The sequence below is a fragment of the Merops nubicus genome, unplaced genomic scaffold, assembly GCF_000691845.1.
Source record: "Merops nubicus isolate BGI_N331 unplaced genomic scaffold, ASM69184v1 scaffold6622, whole genome shotgun sequence".
In the NCBI taxonomy this organism is placed as follows: Eukaryota; Metazoa; Chordata; class Aves; order Coraciiformes; family Meropidae; genus Merops; species Merops nubicus.
In genome coordinates, this window is record NW_008595532.1 from 12,371 (window position 1) to 37,209 (window position 24,839).

The window sequence follows — 24,839 nt, forward strand, 5'->3', positions numbered from 1 at the left end:
ACTGCATCCAGCATTGTAAGTGAATCTGTAAACCTTTTCATTCCACAAGTGGCTGGCCACCCTAGGTCCTTGGCATATGATTTAAGACTGGAGGGAAGGATATGGCTTGTGTGCTGCTTATTGATGATAACATCATTCTTACTGGGACAAGTGGTCAGCAAAAGAGATGCTTAATTAGAAGTTTTGTTTCTCCTTAAACTAGGCATGCTTCCCATACTTAGTCCCTTACTTTTTTTCAGTTTGTTGGATCTGCTTGCTTCCTGCTTCCATTTGCTTCTCAACTCAATGCCTCTTGAGCTGTCCAAGGCAGAGTCTGCACTGTAATGTGAAAATACCTGTTTGTGACACTCAGGCCACTGCACGTTGCTGAGTAAGAGCTTTGACCTTTCATATCATCATATACTTGAGCTCTCTCTTCAGGAGAGCTCCAGATTTTAGGTAGTGAAACATGAGCACAGGCAAAAGGGATTAGGATGTGAGTGCCTCTCATCTTGAGCCTGGAGTCATATCCTTGACTAATTCCTTGATAAATGTAAACATATAAAGAGGCAGATGAAGTTTGAGTACTTGGTGCTGTCTTCACAGTGGCTAAGTGTTGTTCCACTGCTTCCCACAGCATACTTACATGGCAGTCCCTCTGTGGGCATTCACATTTCCCAGCAGATCAGTTCCACACTGGGATGTTGCCTAAAGTAAACTCAAAGAAGAGCAGTGATAGACTACAACCTGATTTTTTTTTAATCTCTTTTAAATTGGTCTCATTTAAAGATCTTTTCATTGGCTGCATTACCTAAAATGTAAAAGGATCAACCATTAACCACAAGGTTCCCTACTCAGGCAATTGCTGACAAACAGTAATCAAATTGTGGTGTTCTTTTTTTTCAGTTGAACCTGTCTTTAGGATACCCTTTATCACAGCTTCAGCTATCAGGGTGGAGGAGAGGTTTAAAAAAGTTAGCTTGCTTAGACCTAGGGTCTTTTCTTTAATGATGAACATGCAATATGATTAAATTCTTAAGCACAGCCTGCACAAATAGGAGTGACCTGTAGTTTAAAGGTTCAAAGCTTTTGAGATTTCTCATTGGTAATGAGCCTTGGACAGATCCTCAATTGCGTGTCTTCTGAAATACCACAGAAGGAGCATCACAGTAGACTGTGTTTTCACTTGAGCTACAATAGCCTCTGGATTTTTTAAAGCTAACAGGGTAGTTTTAATTTGAAGAGGCAAAGAATATTCGAAGCGTGGTGATGAGGGCTGCAGCCAGGCCTCTTACTCTTTCTCTGTAAGAGGATGGCGACGGTTCAGTGGGTGCAAAGGAGGAGGAAATAACATGAGAGCTGGTTCTGCCAGACAGGTAAAGACTTATTCATGCTGGGAGAACCTCCAGCTGGGAAAATCCATGTTTGTTACAGTCTTTGTGCCACCAGAATAGAAAAAAGGGTTGGCTCAGAGAAGAGAATCTGGCTCAAAGAACTTAAAATAAATATCAGATGTCAGAGCTGTGACTTAATTGTTTAGCTAAGTAGATCATGTGAATTACACACAGATTGAGGACCTGGTTTTGCTTCTATTGAAATTAAGGAGAACAAAATCAGGCTGTACTCTCCTTCCAGTGTCTTTCAGATCTCAAAAATGTGTTATTTAAGAGTATGATAGCTCTTAGAATCCTTTCTTGTACCAGCTGGGAATCCAGAGAGTTGCTAGTCCATGACTGTTTTGTGTTTTATTACTGTAGACATAAGCTAAGACTCTAAACAGAATGCATTTCCTTAGTTGCTGTTGGGTTTTTATTTCAGAGTTTGACATTCAAACAATGGCTTATATGACTCTAACCATGGAACTTGGAACTCTAGGTTCAGACATTGGTTTCTGACAGAAGCCAATTTCAAAGAGATGAAAGGAAGTAAACTTTTTTTTTTTCTCTTATCATTACGATATTGCATGTTTCCTTTAACATTTCAAAATTCCTATTAAATAAAAAATCCCCAATTTTAGCCATGAAAATTTTTGCTGGAGTGAGGAAACTATCAGCAGAAAGACAGTGGCAGTTGCAATCTGGAAAGGATTATTTAGTTGTAACCAAAATTAAACTACCTGGAGCTGACTGACAATCTTACATTTAGGAAGAAGAGCAAGATTCAGGGAGAAGGTTTCATGTGTGCAGTTGAAAGTACATTTCCATTACCTGGCTAGGAGCCTGCACATAGTTCTGCTGGTAGGGTGAAGTATTGGTGGACAGGTGACAGAAAGAAAAATTTTTGGGAAGATCTACAGACAATTTTGAGGCTGACGTATTTCTGCAGATTATGGCTGGATGATAAGAGGCTGTTGGTACTGTGTGTAACTGATGACATTATAAATGAATGGAGCATAGAGAAATTACTTAGTATTGTATTTCAGGATATACTCAGAAGATACTGTGAAAAATATTCCGATTCAGATAGGGCAGTTTTTAGGTGCTGGTTTCTGTGTTTGTACCACAGAGGGCATCAGAGAGTGGCAAGTATCTCTGGCCAGCCAGGGTTCAACCTCTCCAAGCTCGTGATGATGATAACACTATTACTGCAGTCTTTAATGAGCAATAAGGTGTGATTTTTTATTCTGAGAAACAGAGAAGTACAGGGTCTGAGCACTTAGCAAGCAATTAACTTTCCCTTCACAAATGATGAGTTAAGCAAAGAAAACTCAAAGTTTGAGGAGGAGAGGAGGAACATAATTTTACCAGTGTTGAAAAAACGGAATAGTTCTCAGCAGAAAAACCCAGCCCCTGCCTGCCTATTCTGACACTTCTGATGTGATTAAATGTTTCTTCTCTAGCTTGAGTGAGTTAGCTCCCTCCAGCCTCAGGTTATGTCCTTCCCACAGTTCAGTGCCCAGGCTTGGAGGAGCCAGCTCTAGGGATAAGCTGTTGCCCTTAAGAGGGTGTTGAGCTGGAGGCTGGCAACCTCTTTCAGGCTGTAAATAGTCACTGCTCTGCTGAGGTAGGAAGGCCTCCCTGGAATTACTGTTCGTGCCTTTGGTTGTCTTCATAGCAACGATCACTGCTCACTATTCCTGTCACTCTCTGTTCCCACTCGGAGCTCAGCGGAGACCAGCCAAGGCAAGGAGGCCAAGCAGAACGCAAGGGAGAGGAGAAGGCAAAGTGCAGCAGCTGGGCAAGAGTGGGACATGAGCAGGGAAGTGGAGGCAGCAGCTGCCTGTGCCCTTCCCATGGGTGTGAGCAGGTCTTTAGCACCCTCTCACGACTGCAAGTCAGCCTGTTCTGCTGCTAAGACTACTGCAGGACTCAGTTAAAAATAGTTTTCCTTCACAGCTTCTGAAGAATTCCCCTACATGCAGGAAGGATAAGCAGGTGTCCTTCTCCTCTGCCTGTTATTCTGTGTAGGTGCTCCAGGTGATACAAGATGAACACCAAATGCTTCCATGCCTTTTTCTCCTACTCTTATTCTCTTCTGCATATGTTGTCCAGCCTCCTCCCTTCTGCTGTCACAGGTGCTTTCACTTTTGTACAATGTGGTGATGTGGATCACAGGGAGTGGGAAACTGAGACAACAGGAGTAGTTGTGGTCCTCAAAGATTGTCCTGAGTTCAAGTCAGGAAGTTGGGTTATAAAGGACAGAACTTCTGAATCCTCTCCAAGTAGCAGCATAAGAAATTGAAAAAGAGCAAACTCAAATTTTAGTATGTATCTGCTTTGTTTGCTCTTACTCTTTTGATTTTATGAAAGTTTCTGCTGAAGGACTCATTTCACCTGAAGCATAAAAAAACCCCTAGAGACAAAAGATTTTCTCAGAGGACTTTGTGTCACTTCCCTTCACTTACATGGGTGAAGGCAGGTCTCCCACATATTGTGTTTGGGAGGGAGTATTGGCAAGAGTGCTGTGATTTTAGCTGTAACAGCACAGGAGCTCTGACCTGGGCACTCTGCTTTCATTATGTCCTGTGAGATCCAGTCAAGAAGTACAAGGATTATGGGTCTGAAGGTCTTGCTTTCTTAAAAAAAGAGGACAAGCTTCACTTTCATTCATTTTCTACCACAAATGAATGGAGAGAAAACTGCAGCAGTGAAGAAAATTTAGAATACAAATGAGCACAAATTTAGAACGCAAATTTAAAATACAAATGAGCACATAACACCTTCTGAGGCAGCATCACAACTGTAGTTCTGCTGTTTCAGAAACATGAAAAAAGCAAAATGTTTTAAAAGTTATCTGCCTCGTGATGTACACTAAAGATTAGTTACTTTTAGTGAAAATAGCAGTGTCTTATGATCTGAAACATCCAAAAAGGAGCTAGATAATGGACATCCTTTTCATAAAGACTAGCTGAATCAGCAGTATGTTACTTACAGATTTACTCTGTACTAGAAATGTGGCAAGGATCTTGAGGTATTTAATTTCTAATCTCATGTACTACTTTGTAATGTAGTAATAAATAAATTAATTCAGAAACTATCTTCATTGAATGATTTGCAGTAAACAAAGAGTGAGGGAGTTAGCAATAAAACACTATAGCAAACAGACACGTTGTCTCAGGATAGAAGACTGTGTTTTGCATTGCTCGTGGACGTATGTTTACAAGCTTGCATAATCCTTAGGTAAGACAGTATTTATTCAGAAGAACTCCATAGGAGCAGGAGTAGTAGGAAGGCAGGAGAAGTTCTTCCCTCTTAGGTGCTTGTGGGCCATCACCCAATGGGGATAAAAGCATATAGATTGTAACTGAGGTGTTTATTTGTGGAGTTAAAGGTAATATTTCACACTTAGAATCATGTGGCATAAACCTGTTGGATTTATTAAATCCAGCCATCTGCTATTTCAGGCAACATCCTAGAATCTTGTTCATAAGCTTTTCAAAGAACTGGAATGTGCCTAGCTAATGTAAAACTTGTCTTGCTCATTTATTGGTTGGCAAAGATAAATGAATATCCCTTTCTTCTTAGAGAAAGGTCCAAGTCATATTAGCCTTGCTTTTTTTCTGTGTTGCTATTTATATTATATCATAGTATGTACAGAATCTTGCATACTATTTATAACTGTGTTGCTAAAGCTTACTGTCCCATTACTGAAGTAAAGGCCATATATCCAATGGAAATCAAGTGTCTAAAGTTAGTCATCTGTTTTCTTGGTACCCACCTGAAGGTCTCTAACAATATAACTGAAAAATATTTGAGTCCAAAAAGCTTTCCATAATTCCCTTCAATTATATTAATGGGGTGTTGACAAGTGAGGGGAACTACATAGCCATCAGAGAGAGTGGAATTTGACCTTCGTTGCTAGAAAAAGGGAGCAATTCAAACTTATTTCAAGACTATTTTTAGAAATCTTATAAATAAATAAATATCTCATTCCAAACAAAGAGTGAAGAACTAGAAATTTGAAATACTTCCAATTTGCTCCAAACTGTAGCACACAGATGTCAATCCATCAAAGAAATGTTATGAGACTGTGTAAACAGATCTCTCTACAGACCAAAACAAGGCCTGCTGGGTTAGGAAGGCTCTATGCCTTTGCTCCTTGTATGTTTTTTAATGTGTTCATTTTCTCACTTTACTAGGGTTTCTAAAGGGTGTTCTTGTCTGGTTTTATCATCTGTTTTAGGAATCCTTTTGTACAATACTTTGTGCAGTTTAAAAAATGTGCAGCACATTTGCAATACTGCAATTTTGGTGGAGCCAAATAGGTTGTAGTTACTCTCCTGTGAATAGTAATCCCCTTGGGTTTAAGGGAGCAGCTAATGTACGTAAGACTTGAGTAGAGACTCTGGTATAAGACTGAATTATTTGCACTGCATATGATGGATTGGCAGGGGGATGAGATGTTAAAAATAGAAATTGTGACTAAATGCCAGACTGAGATTTTAGGAGCTGCTTCCTTTTAGGCCCATCTTTAGCACATTTAAGAACTTCACTGATTCTTTTCATGTTCTCTTAGTAGTGGTGACTGACATGTTAAAATTTATCGGCCATAATGAAAGCAAACCCTGTTAGGCTTTCTCTTTGAGGTCATACTATTGTACTTCTATACTGACTAATATCACAGTCCACCTCATTGCTCAAGTTCCTGATGAAAGCTAGAGAATAAAGACTTTTAATTGTATATAGAACAGCAGATCTTGTATTCATAACTAAAATTGGGAGAATTTGAGTCTATGTCAATTGCTCAGCATTTGAAAGGAGCATTATGTGCTATACTGACATCAGAAAAATATTGCTGGAATGAATATCAGGGAAAGTAAACATTCAGACACTAGTTTAAGTATCCTTAGAAGCACTGTTTCAAACCTGGACAAGTAAATAAGCATGGAAACATTTATTTGACGTGGAAACAGAACTAGCATTTTAGGGCTTGACTAATGAGGTACAATCATATATCAAAAAGTGCATTCCAGATATTCTCTATAAAGCTGAAATACTGAACACAGATTTTATGGATAGCAAATAAATCCGAAGCGATTAGAGTACTGTTTATGTCTGCTCTTGGAGAAGCAGAAGATAAATTGACTAAGTAATTCCTTATGAATTCTTAATTGCACTCTGTTTGTAACCCTTAAGCTCTAGAGCGTGCTTTGTATTGCAAGAACTGAAAGGGCTCCTGTTAGAGGGAGTAAATGGGAAGCCTAGTGAACTCCACTCTCAGAGTAGAGAGGTATGCAGGAGTACATTCAGCATGTTCTGCATTCAGTAGATGGTAGTGGTATGCAGTTGTAGATTAATTCAGTATTTTCTCTTGAGCAGATGCTCTCATCTCCGTGAATCTAAGCACTGTTGATTTGGGGGTTTATTTGAGGCTTTTTTTTAAACAAACAAACAAACAAACAAACCACCAAACAACAATAGCAGATAATTTTTCACCTGCACACGATGTTAGAAAATGCAAAAAATTTTGCCAATTTATTGTAATCTTCATTATACAGCACTTGGAGGAATCTGTAAAGTTTTGCATTTCAAACGGGTATTGCATACAGAAAGGAATGCATCTGTCTGGAGCATTGACTCATTTTCCATCTATGCCCCGTGGAGCTTAGTACATACACATCAAAGTCTTAAAATAAAAGTATTCAGTAAGTGGGAATTGTGTGTGTTACTTAACAGAAGTAGTAATGCAGTGACGTCTTGGAATACTGCACACAGAAATAGATATTTTCCCTTGTCTAAAGGCATGAATTGGGGAATGATCTATTGGGGGAAGGTGGGAGCGGGTGTACATAAGCAAACAAATTACTAAGACAATTAGAAATTAATTATAAAGCTTGTCATTGTGGAAAAGTGGAAGAAAAAAAGGAAAACAAAAGCAGAAATACAGTTTGTGTGGTAGAAACCACAGATGAGGAGGCTAAGAAAATTAAATTACATCATTAAAGTAGATGTTTTCTCATATGGCAGTTATTTCTAACACAAATAATAGAAAATGTTTAATGATTTATGATTGTTAATGATGGAAGGAGTTGCTCTCTGTTGCACAAAGTAATATTTTTTCTTGCCTCCCTCTGGGAAACTGCAGTAGAAAATGTATTAAAATATATCAGCCTGTGAACTGAGTTGTAACACAACCACAAATTTGTCCTAAGGATTTCGAGCACTCTTGGACAGATCCCAGAATCAATTGGTGGTCCCTGAGTAGGGAATACGAATGTCACACATTTTTAACAAAGAGCTACATGCTCTGTTTCTCTGCTGTATTAGGCACCATGTGAGCATCCAGAGAAACATTTCAATCTGTATTAATATGACTATTGTTTGCAGAACAAAAAGTAATGCCATGTTGGAAGCAGTGGAATAGCAGCATTTAAAAAAATGAAAATAGCATTTCCAGAATAGCCAAAGCTGCTGGGAATTCTGTTTTGCAGGTAAGAACTTTGTTCTGCCATGGTCCCAGAAGAGTTCACTTCGGTCATGGCCAAAGTATAATAATAAAAGTAGGAAATTAAGACCTTCTAATAGGTCAGGGTACTGAAGAAAGAAGTATATCTTAATTGATTCAACTCTGCTTAACATTATTTGTTGCTCAGGGCTGTGTTTAAAACCGTGGTGTGACAGATGCCTGAGCCAGGGAGTGGGATTGACTCCCTGTGACAGCTGCCCACAGTGGTGACCACATCTTTGTGTCTACGTCCAGCAGGAACACTTGGATCAGATTTCTAGGTGCTTCATGCTCCATTTATTCAGGGGGTGTTTTACAGTATGATTCCTGTGTATGACACTGTAGTCAAACACTTCTGCTTTACTCAGCACAACGTTATACTCTTACCAAATAATAATTAACATTTTTTTTTTCTCCACTTAAGATAAAAAGATATTCAAAGATAAGGTTACCTTATCTTTGCATTGTTTTCTAGTTTAGTTTCTGATTTTCAGCGAAACTTTTTTGGTTGGCATTTTTATTTTTAACTGAGGCAGCACAACTCTTGTACTGAAGCACTGCTTTTGTAAAGATTTCCTGTATTTTTAAGACAATCAGGCTGAGGATATTTTCATCCTGGCATTACATTGTCATTCCATTCGCACATCTTTCTAGTATCTTGCTTTACTTGGGTATTTTTCTCTTGTTCCAATCTATTTTCATCTCTGTTACTTAAATTCTTCTTACACCTTACCAATTTCTTTATGAATTTACATTTGAAAGTTTTTACTATCACTTTTACCACTCTACATTTTATTGTTGAGTAAAGTGAAGCCATCTTGAGATTGCTGAATGTATGCAAACCTACTACTAGCAGTGTTGCACTGTGTGGTGTTATCACAGTAGACAAGAGTTGCCATCTTTAGGCACTGTGGAGAGTTTCTGGTAAAGAAAAGCTCCATCCAAATATATGGGACTTGTCTATATAAATACTCAAGATAGTATTGCTGACAGTATTCCAGTATTTGTAGAAGCAGAATATTTCAACCTCTGCAAGATATATTCCTATACTATGAACAAATATGGCCTTTGTTTAAGTTGAAGCTTTGGAGAGTCTTGTCCTTCAAAATGTCACTTTTATTTAAAACTTTATTAACACATACTGTGCTGTATGCGGTTTAATGACATGAAATGATATTTTTTTAAAAAAAAATGAAAAACCAACATCCTATTTTCATGCAGAACAACTTTTTTAGAAGCCTGCAACTGAGTTTATAATAGTATAGTTGGCTGCATCTTACTACTTATAATTTTCTTCTGCCTTTTTATAGCTAGAATGAAGAAAAGGCACAACAAAGCATTTGTTTCCTAAATGCAATAGTTATTAAATAACTTTACAGCAAAATATGTGTTAAGTTCTTAATAAGATTGTACATATGATGGTTGTGCAAAATATGAAGAAACGTTATTATTGCTTTAGTAATGTAACATCTGCTGAAATGTATTGCTTTGTATTAAAATTAATTTGGCTTAAAAAGGATTATAAAGTAAGTGAAAATATGACTAGGAAAGAACAATAAAGAGCAAAGAAAGAAGAATAATTCTGAGGTAATTCTGAATTATTCTTTTTGAAGAATAGACAATTGTATTAACTCAAAATGACTTTACCAGAGTGAATAAAACACCAAATCAGATCATATAACCATTGTAATATATAATAAAATATACTATCATTACTAATGATTATATCTTGGACTAAGGATTATATGGTAAACAAATTTCTGCAAACTTATACTCATTTGAACAGCCTCTTAACTTCTTGAATTGTAGAACAACCTAAACCCAAGAAATGCCTGTTTTTCTATCATGTGACGTGTCATTTCAAGGAATGTTTTACAACGTAACAGTGGGTAGTCTGAATTAACAGTGGATACTCTAAATTAGCAATGGATATTCTGGAAAATGGATAATTATTAAACCTGGCTAAAAATTATAAGCTTTAAATACTGTAGCTGAAGTGTGTTGTGGAGAGCACTGTAGCACCTGCATGTAAGGCTGACAAATATCATTTAGGTAGCAGACAAAGGTATAGTGATACCTGATGTCATTTCTGGTTCTGTGTTGTTAGATATACTTACGGTTTCTTGAAACATATGTCTGCCATGGAGAAGTTTTCCAGAAATGCTCTATGAGTTGTTTTTTTTCTAGCTTTTTTTTTTCCCCCCAGTAATTGAGGGAAAATGACTTTTTTATTTGTGTTTTTTTTTTGTTTGTATGTTTTTTATATGCGTGAATAATCTTACAAAAAGAGATTCTTGATGAAGACTTTTTCTTTTCTTTCACAGAAAGATTAAGGGACTTGGCCAACAGAGCCTGACCTCTGCTACTTCATATTTTTTGAGCTTGCCTACAGTAAAGCTTATAGTGAGATGTAGATGCCCCTGGTCAAGACCAGAGCCAGAGCTCACTGTTGCTCACTGCTTCATAGCTAAGACCTTGCCAGCTCTCCCCATCATCCCATTTTTCCCAGCATGGGAATAATCTCAGGCAGATCCAGTCACCTTTTACCTGTAGTCACGAGACCTTCTGTGAAGTGTTACAACTTGAGAAAATTAGCAATATAGATGGTTGAGAACCAAATCTCCAGTAAAAACTTAGCCATTCTGTCTCTGAAGTGGAGGTGGAAAACCCTCTAAATTTGTCTTGCTCGTAGATTTTGCCATAAATATTCTTAGTATTTTAGACAGAATTCAATGGCAAATCTGCCCTAGCTCCATTTAGTTGTCCCTGGCCATTGCTGTCTGTAGAAGGGGTGTAGAATGGGCAGCATTTTGTCCCAAATGAGTAATTCTCTAAGGACACACTTGGAGGTCTTAATATAAATAAGAAAGAAATCCTTGAACTAAGATTATTTATGATTATACACTGACATTATACCCAGCATGAACCCAGGGTCAACAGCACAAGTGCCTTTTAACTCAGATGTACTTTCTCTGGTGAGCAGTGAAGATTTTGTAAGCCTGGGGTCAAGAATGCAACAGTCTGAATATTGTCCCAGCTGATTAAAAACAATTAGTTACTATAACCTATGGGACTATATACTGACTGTTTTTACTAGTTTGTGTAACATGGCCTTGAGGCAATAATGAATAGGAAAAGCTCTCTCCTTTCAATATTTCCTGTTCATGTGGGTTTCGCACCTAAAACATTTTATTCTTTCATTTTGCTATTTCTTTTATGGCTTTGTCCAGTGTGACTTTCAAGTATTTTGATTTTGATAGTCCTTTGCTAATCTATCTTATTATATTTGTCTTTCTGCTTTTCCTTTGTGAAATTTATGTCAAAGGAATTGAACTTGTATTGTGAAGATGTGAGCGTACATTGTGAGAATGGATATTAAGCTATCTGTCTTAAGAGGTGGTAGATAGATATACCACATGAAAAAATGACTTGAGTAACTAAGAGCTTGTTAAAAGCCAGGAAAAGCTAGGATGGAGGTTTTGTCATTATTTTCACTGCTTTATAAAAACATCCTGTATGGACTTGAGATCCTGCTTCTGGCTTTGGTGTGATCTGGTCAGGAGCTGATGGTACATATTCTATTCAAAAGACATGTTCATTGCCTGAAATATGAAGTGCTTTCAGAGCACAGCCTCACAGTTGTGTACAGCCAGGAGGCTTGGCTATGCTGCTGGAAGATGGAAGAAAATTGTTGTGCTTGTGTTGGGCAATTCAGAGTTCAGGCAGAGCTGCCCCTGCTGTTAAAGCCAGCAGACAGAAGCATTCCAGCAACCTGTGCTGCCAGTGATTTTTATACAAATGAGCTTAGGCTGTCTTTGTGGAGGGCTAGGGGCTCACAGATTGTGTTTCACCAAGCAAAGGCACTGCACTATTAAGAAAATGAACTCTTGAAGAAAGCTGAGAGGTGGCACATGTTGAAAAGCTGGTTGCTGCCTGGAGGGGTGGCAGCCACAGCAGGGGAGGAGCAGGCCCGCAGTCAGCATCATTCAGCCACTTTCCAACACACAATTGAACTAGTTTTCCCCACTGGGACAGGCGTAGCTGGGTTGGTGTGAAACTCAGGCTGATGTACATTACTTGTGGGAAGCAGACCTTGCAGAGTTCCTTCTGAGGCTTATCACCACAGCTGCAGCTGCAGTTTGATGCTGGCAGTGCTCCCTGCCTGAGCATCAAATCTGTTCTCCTCTTTTACCTCCTGTGCATTTCGAAGGGGGGAGTTGGCTGCATACTGTGTTAAAGGACTTTTCCTAAGGAATTTCACAGGGCAAAAGGCAGGTACTGTTCCCCTAGTAAATTCTGTAGACTTAAAAAGGACCCGGGTCTAAACGTTCTTTGTCAGAACAAGAATGGCCTGTTCCTAGCCTAACCTTCACCAGGCTTTGGTTATTCATCACTACTGGTCCACCTGAGGCGTCTCATTCAAAACTCACACAGATTATTTCACTATTTTGGCTTTTTGTATGTTTCATTCTGTGTAATTCTAAATTATGTCAGTAAAATTCTAAGTTTGATGGAGGAGTGGTATTTCATTTGCAATAAGAAGACAAGTTAGTTAAAACTGAGGTTTCTGAGGAATCTGAAGTAAATTAGGTCCTCTAACCTTGCTGAATTGCAGTACGACTCGGGGCATTTTAGCTTAAAAACTCAGCCTAAAAATACACTCATGTGACCTCTGGGAAACTGCCTAAAGCCAGTGGTAAGAATTTATTTTGGCATGTAAACATCTATGTACAGTATGAAAGGAAATGTGCTCTCTTCTGAGCTAAATGTTAATTCAGATGGGGAATTGAAAAGGAATGTAGGAGAATACAAAGAGTTAAAATTACATTAGTGGCAAGGAAATATTTTTAGTGAATAAATATGTTTAGCTGGAAGTCCTAATGCTGTGAGTTAATCGTGTTCCTTCTCTTAATTAATCTTGGCATATTATGATTTCAGAGCTTTTATTGCAACTCCTATGTTACATACATTTTTTTCTTCTCTCTTCAGAAATTTTTCCAAGAGATTCCAGTCTAAAAGACAAATTCATAAAACATTTTACAGGTAAGACAGCTGTTTGCTCTTTATTTGCCTACATATACATATTCTAAGTAGCCACAAGAGTTACATCACTAGCTAACATGGTAACGGTCAAGTACTGGTACTTGAAAACTGAGGTGGTACTGTGTAATGCACTCACCTTTGGGACTCTATTTTGTAACAACTGGAAAAATATTGTACCCTATGAATAAAAGCAAGAAAGGTTATTGGTAGCAAGATACTTGCAATGATTTTCTACTGTCCAGTTCCAAATGTTCTGTAATTCAGAAAAATGAAGGTTTCAGAGTATGACACTGCAAATCTGTAGGTGATTTTAACTGTTATTTGGATTAGTAAAACTAAAAGCTAGAGAAATAGTTGGCATTGGAACATGAAAAAGAGAATTGGAAATAATTATGCATTTCCTCTTGGCTGGAAATTTCAGACAGTCCTTGGCAAGAAAGGAAAGAATTTATTGTGTCTTTTTCATGGGGGAGGTGTCCTCAAATTTAGGATAAGCACAACTTTAAGCACCTTTCTGCCAATTGCTAACTGCAGCCTAATGGCATCTACAGGGAAGGTGCCATGCCCAGCTGGCCCTTCACTCTTGCAGGAAACAGAGTAATTAATGATGGATCTTACCATTCAGTCCATATGAGAAAGAAATGAAAAGAACATACAGATTCAAACTTTCCTATCTTACGTAGCACAGGAATACTGAAAATTCCTCTCGTGGGGAGGGCAGACAAGAATGATTTGCTTATATTAATATTTAATCCATTTCCTTTTCATTTTTAACTTTGGAAACTGCTCAGCTACCACAAAAAGCTCAACATGAGAATCTGTGGAAGCTAAGTAATGAAAAAGTTTCACTACTCAAAAAGAACAGTGAAAAACAGCCATGAGTTTTACAGAAGGTATTTTGAGAACACTAAATCATAGAGAAGAAAAAGAGCAAATACACTTGAAGGCCTGTTTCTGGAGGCACTCATTACATTAATAATTCTTTTCTACATTAGCATTTGCCATCAAAATTGCTGAAATTATTTGACTAACATTAGTTGGAATGAATAAGGAAAGCAGGTTTGTTCCAAAATTCTTAAAGTTTATTTCTTTGGCTCAGAATTTCTGCTTACATCTGTGTTTTTTTTTTTTTTTTATTTTATTTTAAATTATACTCTTAAGATCTCCAGTGATGGGTTTTTCTGCCTTTTTTGTTTTTTTTTTTTTTTTCTCTCTCTCTTTTTACAGCTTTAGTAGATCCTATAATCCATAGGTGTTTTCTTGAAACTGTTCAATTATAGTCCTCAACTAGTTCAAGGATTAGAACATCCTAAACTGATGAAGTTCTTAAAAAGTGGGGAGAAGGGGAAATCAACATTATCTTTATAGTCCATTATCTTTACAGTTTCAGGGTTAAGAAAATTATTGTACACTTCTCGTATGCCAAGAATAGTAGACACATTTTAAAGCCAAATAAGAACCATATGTAACAGTCTGACTATAGGAAAAATCATAAATAATCTTGTGAGTCATAAAGCTATCTATCAATTCAGCTTGAAAAGCCAGCTGACATAGAGTGCTCTGTAAAGCACAAATAGACTTAACAGCCTATTTTTAGTGATAAGGAATTTATTTAGTGACAAAACTTAAGATTATCTCCATATATCTTGGATAACTTCAAATTACATACTATCTCCTGAGCCTAATTACTCACTCAGATAAAAAATGGCAGCAATCTTCCAGTTCTAAGTTGCAAAGGCTGCTTTGTCAGTTTGTTGAAATGTTTATTTATGGCTGAAAAATCTCATGAGATCTACATACTACTGTAAAATATATTTAATGTCCAAGTGTGGTCACTGTCACAGAGAGGAACCTTCTCTTAAGCTTGTGGTAGTTTGACTCCACTGTACAGTGAGAATTGGCTTTTTTACCAGACCGATAAACCACCTCTCAAATTGTGAAATAAATAATTTTTTTGCCCAGAAATTCTTGCTATCTTCCTGTGACAGAAAAGTGAGTCAACACAGCATCCTTTGTATAGATCCTTTTGTAGCATTGCTTGAAACAGGCTCTTCTTTTTCAAGGTTCCTATTTGTCCTGAATTAAGAAGATGCAAGTTAAATTTAGTCTTGTTCAGTTAGTGTCAATTTATATCAGTGTTTTCTGTCCAAATCACAAGAAACTCATCCCCAGCCATCAGTGGTAGTATTGCTAAGAAGGTTACTACATTTTTGCTCTCCTTTTCAATTTGAACGCCATTAGTAATACCTTCCCAAGGCCGTCACCTACTACGGAAGGCTCTTTGGCAACCTGTTAGCCTTGAGCAATGTTTTGGGGGGCAGTAGTTCTGTATTTTTATGGAATACTAATGCAGGCAGATGACACTGTACACCTGGAGAACGGAGCACGGGCTGGAAGAACCAAGACACAGTGTACTACACCCTGGACACCCTGAGGGTGCCTCATCCAAACACTGAAAACCACACTACCCTCTGCAGGTCTGCACCCTTTCTTGCTAGGACTATTTAAACAGGAGATCAGGTTCCTGGATATTATTCAGCTGTCATTTTTTTTCAACAACTGATTTTTATACTAAGAATTCTATAAACCATCTAAATGCAAATTATAAGTTTTAGTTTATGGAATTATTTTATTTTTCCAGGGATTGGAAAGTTATATTTGCTTAAAATGTTGTGGTTTTGTTTTTTTTTTTTATTTTTAGAAATAATATCTCCATTCCATCTACATCATTCTACAGTAGACTACTGATGACTACTGAGCAAACTAAATTCTGTTGTAGTTCCACCATTCTATTTTTAACTGTCTAAGAAAAATTACTGCTAATTTTGATTTACTGGAATTTCAAGGCTAAGCCAGTCCATTTGTTTCCAAGGACCATTTTTCTGTTATTCAGATCATTGGCATAATAACACAGCAATAGTATTTCATTCTGTTATTTCACTGGCATTGTTATACATGTATTGCATGGTAATTACTTAAGGGGTAGTAAAAGACTAAACGTCATTTTAGGAAAAAAACAACAACAAAAAGAAAAAAAAACACAAACAAACAAACCAACCACAATGACTTAATTCTATGTGTTGATGTTGTTCATCAAAGCTGCAAAGTGACACTGAAAGCTTGTGGTTAACTCCTGCTTACTTTCAAACAGGGCCAGTCACATTTTCATCAGAGTGTAGCAAGCACTTTCACCGACTGTATCACAACACAAGGGACTGCTCAACACCAGCCTGTAAGTAGTAATTAAAGTACCTTTTAATACTACCTGTGATACTTGTTTCAAACCAACCTACTATTCCTACTGAGTGTTTGGTGTACTGGTCCTTTTGAAACTGTTGCTCTTTTGCACTATAGCTCAAAATATATTGAAGGTCTTCTAATATAGAAAGATTTTCTATTAATGCAGTTGTAGTCAGCTGCATATCATGAGTTCCTTCAAAGTGAGACTGTCATAAATGAAATGAAAACTACAGTCTGAAAAACTAGATGGGCATGTTTTTGCAGGGGGCAGATATGAAGCTACATTCTCCTTCCTGCTCCCTTTAGCATTACTTACTGACTTGTGCAATAACAAATCTGAACCATTCTTTGCCTTCTCTTAATGCTCAATAGTATGGTTGTATCTTGGGGGTTTAGTATATCTCGATTTGTGATAGTAATTTTCTATTATATGCCCACTATTAAAGAGCAAAAAAGCAATTCATCATTTCTGTTACTGATACATACAGTTCTTATCAAACAATGGTGCAGCTTGAGTTGCACAGAATTTCTGCTTTAACACAGCCTGAATGTTATTTTGTCAGGGAGAATAATGTTATTAAATGATTAAAACAAACCAACCAACCAACCAAAAACCCTCAAACTAAATTGAAAGCCCTTAAAAAGAATTTACTTCAGTGTTCTCTAGTGCAATCACGTAAAGTGACTGGAAAATAAGTAATACCATTTATTTAGAAAAGGTGACTCTCATTAGTGCACAAACTATGGAGGAGGCTGCTTTAGAAATTTGATGAGAATAGCCTCCCAGATAATTACTTAACTTCCTTCAAGTAAAGTTGGGAGTTGAACCTGGTCAGAACATCTTAGGAGGAAACTACTTAGTAGAAAATGAATTGCTAACATCACTCACATTTCCTCTAGAGCCCTGGCTAGGATAAGGTACAATCTAATTTTGCATCTTACATGTGTAATCTCATAAATTTCCATCAGAGACTGGTTTCACTGTGTAGGGTGTCTGAAATTCTAGTGCAAATTCTACATTTAATTTTATGCAGTTTTTTGAGGATATCCGGCAACCGAGATTCATTATTGCTGTGGGTAATTTTGTTTTATAGATTATAAAAGGTGTGCAAGGTTGCTAACGAGATTAGCAATGAGCCCTTTGTGTACACAGTCCTAGGATGTTTGCTATGTAAGTATCATTTTCCCTACTCATTACCTTATTTGTTGAATTGTGCTTTTGTACAACAAATGTTTGCTTGATGTACTTTAGAGTTGTACCTTGTTATCAGGTGGGCATACAGAAATGTGGTATTAGCAGAGTGTATCAACATGAAGCTCTGGCATTGCTGTATGGACTGACTGGTTCCTCATGGAAATACACAGAGGCACAGATACTTCTGATAGCCCCTACTGTAATTTCCTACAAGTCCCTTGTGGCACCATAGTCCATAATTATGCACTTGGTGACCTCTTACTGTTCAAAATTTCAAGAAGGAGTTTGGTTGCTAAAACAAAAATGCATGAGGACTTCACCAGCATATTTATTTCAGGCTTTTCAGAAGAGGGCTTTGTTGTTAACCCATGGAAAAAGCAGGGTGTCTTGGCCTCAGGTCTGCCAATGCAATCTTCATAGATATCCTAAAACTTTACTCATCTTTGGGACCACTTTTCAATCCTAAATTGTCTCCTGAGAGTTTCTCTGAAGTTAATACCACTTTATGGTGATGGAAGTAAACTGAACATAGAGAAGTGACAAAGCTAAATGCCTCAAGTAAGAGGCTGTGGAAGGAACCAGTTCATTCTTGTTTATGAATAATGTGTTAAATGTGCCAATTAAACATCAGTCACTGACAAAAGGAACAACTTCAAATGAGCTGTTTTCTGCATTTGTTTCTGTATAAATAAGATAGTTACACTTCCAACAGTAATTTTAAATGTCGCACTGGTTATTATTGACCAATAAAATATATAGAACCAGGGAATTTAATTTGGAATTTAAATTTCTTCAAAGGCTGTTTCCTTTCACTACCTCCTCCTGACAAATACTGCAAGCTTGGAGTTTGGGGGAGTTGTGGATGTGTCACTTCTTCCTGCATCAAGCCTTCAATTCATACTAATCAAGAATAAGAAAGGGAGAGTAGGATATGAGTCAGTGTTAGCTGATTTGATTTCCAAGTGGAGGTGGGATTCATTTTGGTAGCTGTGAGAAAATGCATTGAAGAATATGGCAATATTTCAGTGCTGAGAAGAAATGACATAATTTCTTTCTCGTCTTCTTAACTATTTTCAGTATGTTTGTCCTCTTGCCTTCTAAGTCTTGCAGATGGTTTTGAATATATCAGGGGCACTGAACCAGAGACTGACTAGCGATATCATTAGTTTGCCAAGATCTCCTTTTCATTCCTGAGGACAGGAATCCTTTTCTTAATGTCCTTTTAAAGTTTTAGTTTTTTCCTTTTTTTTTTTTTTTTTCTGTAGGTCCCTAAATTCATGTTTGTTTGTTACTCTTATGTCTCAAATCTCAGCTTTCTAGAACACCCAAGTACCTTCTCATTTTCTAGACTTTCTCCTCTTTAGTCTGCATTTTTTCACTCATCTGTATCCCTTTACACCTCTGAGTCCATGGCTCAGGGCTTCCAGAAAGATTTCTGGGTTTCCAGTACCTTTTTTTCCTTTTCTTTCAAGATGAGTCAAAGATCTGCCTCCGTATCCACAGTAAAGAAGCATCTATCTAATCTTATTTCCATCTTTAAAGTACAAAAGGATCAAAAGTTTCTATGATTTGCAAATCTAGGTGTTCTAATTTGCCTGCCAAAAATACACTTAAAGAGATGACATGTGGGGAAGGGAGGGTTTAAATGGTAAACAATGTTAGCAGCTCGTGTGCACAGTGCTCACTTAAAGTTGTATCTAGGCAGACTTTTTCTGTACTTTGTTGAAAATAGGAAAACATTATGGGAAAAAGCAGAGATATGATCTAAATGTTTCCCAGCTGCCTCTGTGCTCTCTCACACTGTTCCTCCACCAAGCAGACAGAGTGGCTAGTTATCACTAGAAATAAGACTCGAGTCTTCATGTTTATCATACCTAATATCTTCTTAGTATGGAAACATGTCCTGAGAAGGCTGAAGGGTGACAGGAGTCACTCTCTCTTTCCTCCAAATAGACAGGGATGCACAGGAGTTATATATGTTCATCCCTCAAATAGAACTGCATTTCTAGCATGATTCTGTGATTGCTTCTATTCCATCTTTTGGTGCAGAGGATCTGTTTTCCTCACCACCCTCATACTAGCTTGGAGAGGACAGGGTCATCATTCTTGTTTCCTGTAAGGGAATTTGTCTTTGCCCTTGCTCAGCTAACAGCTGAGAGAGTCTTGGAGATTCTTGATTACCTTGAGGAAGGAGGCTTGAAGAACTGACAACTATTTTTAAGCACGTCTCCTGCAAATACTAAAATAGGCTTTTTTTTTCTTCATCAAAAAAAACTACAGTGCTATTATGCAAATATTTTCCTTCCTCTCCTGTAAATGCCAGGGTACAAAAAGGAGACGTGGACTTTTCCTGTTGGAAAAGAAGTTTTTTCCTGGGAAAAGCCAGGGTGGTGGCAGCGGGGAGGGGATGGGCCGAGGGCTGTTTCAGGACCATGGAGAAGGGCCCCGAGGGGGCTCCGTGCCCCGCCCCGAGATCCGCCGGGATCCGCTGGGATCAGGGGCACACGCTTCCTGGCACTTACTCACCTCCAGGGCTCTAAGTGGGTTTTGTTTCATTTTCTCTAATTCAAATCCTTGTAAATGGAAGTAAAGCTGTTGATAACACCCAGAATCTGGAATTGCATGTGACTGTGCATGGGAAACTTCCTCATAGAGGTGCAGCAGCGTGGACCACTATGTGTTAAACCTCTTAGCATCAGCGCCGAGGATTTGTCGTGGTGAAACTCATTAGTGTTCAAAGGAGGGCAAGACCCACTCATGTCAACCTTAAAGTGTATGCAATTGACAAGAAACTGTGATTTATAAATGGAATTATACTAAGTGGTCTGCCTCTGTGTGTTGAAAGTGGTTATAAAATGGCACATCCTTTTCTCTTGCAGACTTTCTACTAAGGAGAGAATTCTGATTTGCCAAGAAAGTGCCTTGAAATCTTCCAAGACAGAGAAGACATCTTTTACCTTTTTGATTTACAACGTTTTGTTACTAGATGCATTTTATTTTCATATATTTGTTGGACATTCCATATTTGTGTGAGACATTATTTTATTTGAATTTGTAAATTTGTTGCCTATAGTTCAGACAAGCCAATTATTTAAATACATTGTATATAAAGAATACTAATGATATACTGACTAAATGTTATAACCGTATGCAGGGAGTTGGGAAAATTTTGCTGTTTCTCTTGTTCCATTGTATTTACATCATTCTGCTCAGGCTCTTACTTTCATTATTTGCACTAACTTGAAATGCAGAAGTCTATGTAACTGAAATCTGAATAAGCTGTAAGTGGGGGAGTTTTACTTGCCATGGAAGATATTTTTTATTATGAAGCTTTGTTAATATATACATATATATTATTGCGCATCAGAAAAAAAGTTGCTCAGAAATGCACCTTGCTTTCAGGAACATTTGTATGACTATTCTGGATTTTCATCAGTTACATTTGTACTGGCACTTATGGAAAGAGTTGCAAATAATGTAAATATAAAGACTGGAAAACTGCAATGCAGTTTTGGTGGAATAAAGAACACAAAAATAAACTATTTTCCAGGAGGGGTTATTTAAATACATTAACCGGTTACTTATTTAATATATGAATTTAACTCATATGGTGAAGTTGAAATAATTTTCCACTAAGATCTTCAAGCTTATGGGTTTGTTCTTTTCACCACGTTTCATTTTCAATGGGCAGGCTTTATTCAGAAATTTCTTCTTTGGCTATGAGGTGCTAACAAAAATGCATCATGCACTCGCTCTGAACAACAGAAACCTTCTGTGAGGATGAAGAGAGGGTAATAAAATTGTGCAGTAGAAGAGAAAACACATTAAGGGATAATGTCATAAACCCAAGACGTACAATGAATGAATTTGAAAGGTTGTACCAAATGATCCTTGAGGTCCTTTCTAACCTGGTATTCTGTGATTGAATGAATTTGGCTGGTGACGCATCAAGCTTAACTATGTGAGAAGAATCCAAAGCACAATTGCTGCATTTTTCTTATTTAAAATCAAATTGTGATGATAACATTTGCTGCCCATTTGTCTCAGCTCCTTTATTGCAAGCTTATATGATTGCTTTACAAAGAACCTAGTATGAAGTGAGGTTTTTATGATCGGGCCCAGAATAATTGGCAAGATACACTGACTGCTGTGTCTAAATCATGATTCTTGTGATTAACTGGTTATTCAAACTAATCCCTTCAGATTAGATGTTATCTTTATCCTTTCTCTCCCTTTGGGCTTCATGAGCCCCTTTACTTCTATGGCACTCATCTTTTCCCTGTACAGAATAGCAAGGAAGTTGAAGTTCTGCCCTGGGATTCCTTGTTAAAGAGCAAACAGCTGCCTTATTATCCAAAGAAGTTTTGTTGTTTTTTTTTTTTCCAGATTACTCAGTGTATTTCAGCCCTTCTGGTAACTGGAAATCCTTCATAATGCACTCACTACAGAGGTAAAGTTCCCCCCTTCACTGCAAGCAGAGCCAGCCTTTATGCTGGGACACCTGGTGTTAACGCTGAAAGTGGGGGCACCTAGTAGTGATTTCCTAATTGGATCCCACCCAAGGTTGGCCAGGCCCTGGGTGAAAACCAGTCAGAAGGGTATTTCCTGCCTGTTTGTGGGCATCATCCATATGTCATCCCTGATTCAGAGCTCGAGGTTTAGACTCCAGAACTTAAGGTGTCCTGTGATGCACCAGGAAGTCCAGACCACAACTTCTGCAGGTACTATCATGTTCTGTCTGGGCAACAATATATTAGAGTGGCTGTTTCTAACCAGCTCCTCAGTCACAGATGTTGAAATAGTTATTCCCTCTGTAGTCCTCACTAGAAGGTTGTCCCGTGCCATTTGCATTTCTGCTTAACGCAGCTGGTTTTTAAGCTCTCTGCCAGTGTCTTCTTTTGGCAAGGGCAAAGTTTTCAAACCTCATTCTAATCCATGTTGGAGGCAGTATTCATACTGAAGGTATAACAGCATATGGGAAATCCTAGTGGCTAATGATGAGATGGATAACCTTGTTTCTATGTGAGTAACATACTTCATAGAAGGATTATTGGGCAAAACACTTCAGCCAGAGGAGGAAGGATAAGGCCTAGAATAAAGATCAGAAGCTCTGAGAAAAGAGTCTGTCTTTAGTACTCCTTTTGTGTTTCCACTCTGGTTTGTTTTCTTGTCAATTTGTAGAGGAGTTCCTCCTTTCTCTCCTCAAGGGACAGAAAACAATGAAAGGAGAAGCAGAAAAGGTGGTTTTTCTCTGGTAGTGAATTTTTGTGATATCTTAATTCCAAAGAGGAACCTAATTTGGGTTATTTAATGTAATTTTGGGGCTTGAACCTCATGTGCCAAATGAAGAGCTTCATCTTTGTAAAAATAAAAAAGATATCCTCCTCCTATGGATTAGAAATGTGATCAACCATCATTGAGAAGATTCACTGATATTACAAAGTCTAAGCAGACATTAAAGAGAACAACTGAATGGAGACTATAGAACAAATTCAATTTTCTCTCTTTGTGATTGAGACCGTCTTATTTTTTATCACAGTACTGTAGAAGGTGTCCTAATTTCTGTTTTGGGTGCTATGCAAATGCAGGACCAAGACCCTATTCTCATCTCAGAGATTAAAGCAATAGAATAAAACATTGTGAGTAAACTGTATAGGGAAATGATGATCTTGTGATGATTGGTGAGGTGGATAATGGCTCCATTGTGAGCTGTCTAAAGGTGTCACTGAGATATTTGACAGCAGACAGCAAGATAGCCAAGCAGAGTTTTATAGGGAACTCTTTCAACGATGAGGGCTCTGATCAGAGAGGATATTATTAGGAGCTTTTCTAAAAAACACAAAACAATCAAAAAAAACCCCAAATCTAAACCCACACAGGCAATAAGTGATGGTATAAGAACTTTGTAAGGGTCAGAAACTGAATTTTCAACATGGAATAAGATGTTCGTTTTAAAAAGAAAATAATAACTAGGGAAGACCTTGAAAATGAGGACAAACAAAAATACATAAAGTTTTGCAGAATCGCTTTTGACACAGATGCCTAATTACCATTTGTGAAGATCAGAAAAAGTGGTGTTGGAGTAACTGAGTTGTAAAATAATGTCATGATTATATGCTGAGATCATATCTTAACGATTATATAAGTAGCTATAGTGATTTTCAGCTGGGAGGCAGGGGGGTGGTGGTGGATGAAGTCGAGTTTTGGTAACCACATAGATGAATACAATGGGCACAGGATTAGAATGTGTCTTGCTTTTTGACCCAAGGATGTGTATTATTTTCAGTCATATCAGCATCAGTTTACCATTCATGTGGAGTACTATTAATGTTACTACATTACATGATGTAATGAGTGTAATTAATTTAGCTTTAGTGTTAATTTGTCCTTATTGCTCCCATAATTCTATGGAAGTGCTGTAATTCTGCCCTCTCCTTTAGTATCTGATTCATTTGGTTACTTGCAGTATCGGAAAATTTCTGTGCCCTCTTATTAAAGATATTTCTGCTAAAAAGCACCTTATATGGGAATGTTAATCTGCCCTACTTCCCAATAAATCAATTCATAGTGAAAGGCAGGGAGAATGGATATTTCTTATATCCAAATGTTTCATGTAAGAATGGATTTGGAATTAAGCATACACAATTATGACATCTGAGTTTTTTCAGTTTTGCAAATGTGGCCAAGTGGATGTTTGAACATGAATTATGCAGGTGTGCAAGAGGAATTAGTTTAAAAATACATTGTAAAGTGCCAAATATATTTCTAAATGTGCAAGATCGGTGTAGAAAGATGTGACCTATTCAAAGATCTCTTTCCAGGTAACAACAGTTTGGATTAAGAGGTTCAAATTATTTTTCATGATTGCCAGTCATCTGGCTTTTGATATCCTAGCCTGTGAAATACAAAATGCTTGAAAATGATGGGATATGCAATGTGTCCTTTGTACTCTTTTACCACATTCTGAGGATGAGAGATTGAAGCTGAATACACTAGAAAGCTAGAATTTTTCACCAGAACTGATGGATGCTTTGTAGGATGTTAGAAGAAAATGTGTCATGAACACAAACTAATCTATTTGAAAGGAAACTACCTAGCTTGTATCAATTATATCTAATTTATTGGAAGTTTTGAGTTTTATATCTCTTTTTATTAAAACCAGAACCAAACTGCCCCTTTCCATTCACTGCAACTGGGAAGCAAATGGAGTCCAATCCACTAAAATTGAGATATCTTCTCTGACATGCTTTGGACTGTGCTCAATATTAATCTTTACTTGTCTTCGTAGTAGTCATTTGACAGCATTGAAGGTTTTGAACTATTGAATTGAACTGAATTTCCAAAGCTCTTATTTTTCTTTCTTAGCTATGGCTCTATATAGTGGTCTCTCTTTCAACCACACAGAATTTCTTCATCCTCTGAGCACCTTTTCCTCTACAAAGAGTAGAACTGAATTTTAGCATTGATGTTTTAAAAATCCAGTTAAAAATGCACTTTT

The 24,839-nt window shown here is 37.5% G+C and overlaps 1 protein-coding gene across 1 annotated transcript; it reads left to right on the plus strand.

Moving 5' to 3' along the window:
• Nucleotides 1–12,852: 12,852 nt before the first annotated feature.
• Nucleotides 12,853–20,869, plus strand: FAM150A (family with sequence similarity 150, member A; the record flags this gene model as incomplete). Its single annotated transcript, XM_008936072.1, has 4 exons — nt 12,853–12,906; nt 16,058–16,138; nt 17,241–17,317; nt 20,221–20,869. Coding segments are annotated over 3 exons (200 nt in total), but the record flags the coding sequence as incomplete, so codon positions are not given.
• Nucleotides 20,870–24,839: the final 3,970 nt, after the last annotated feature.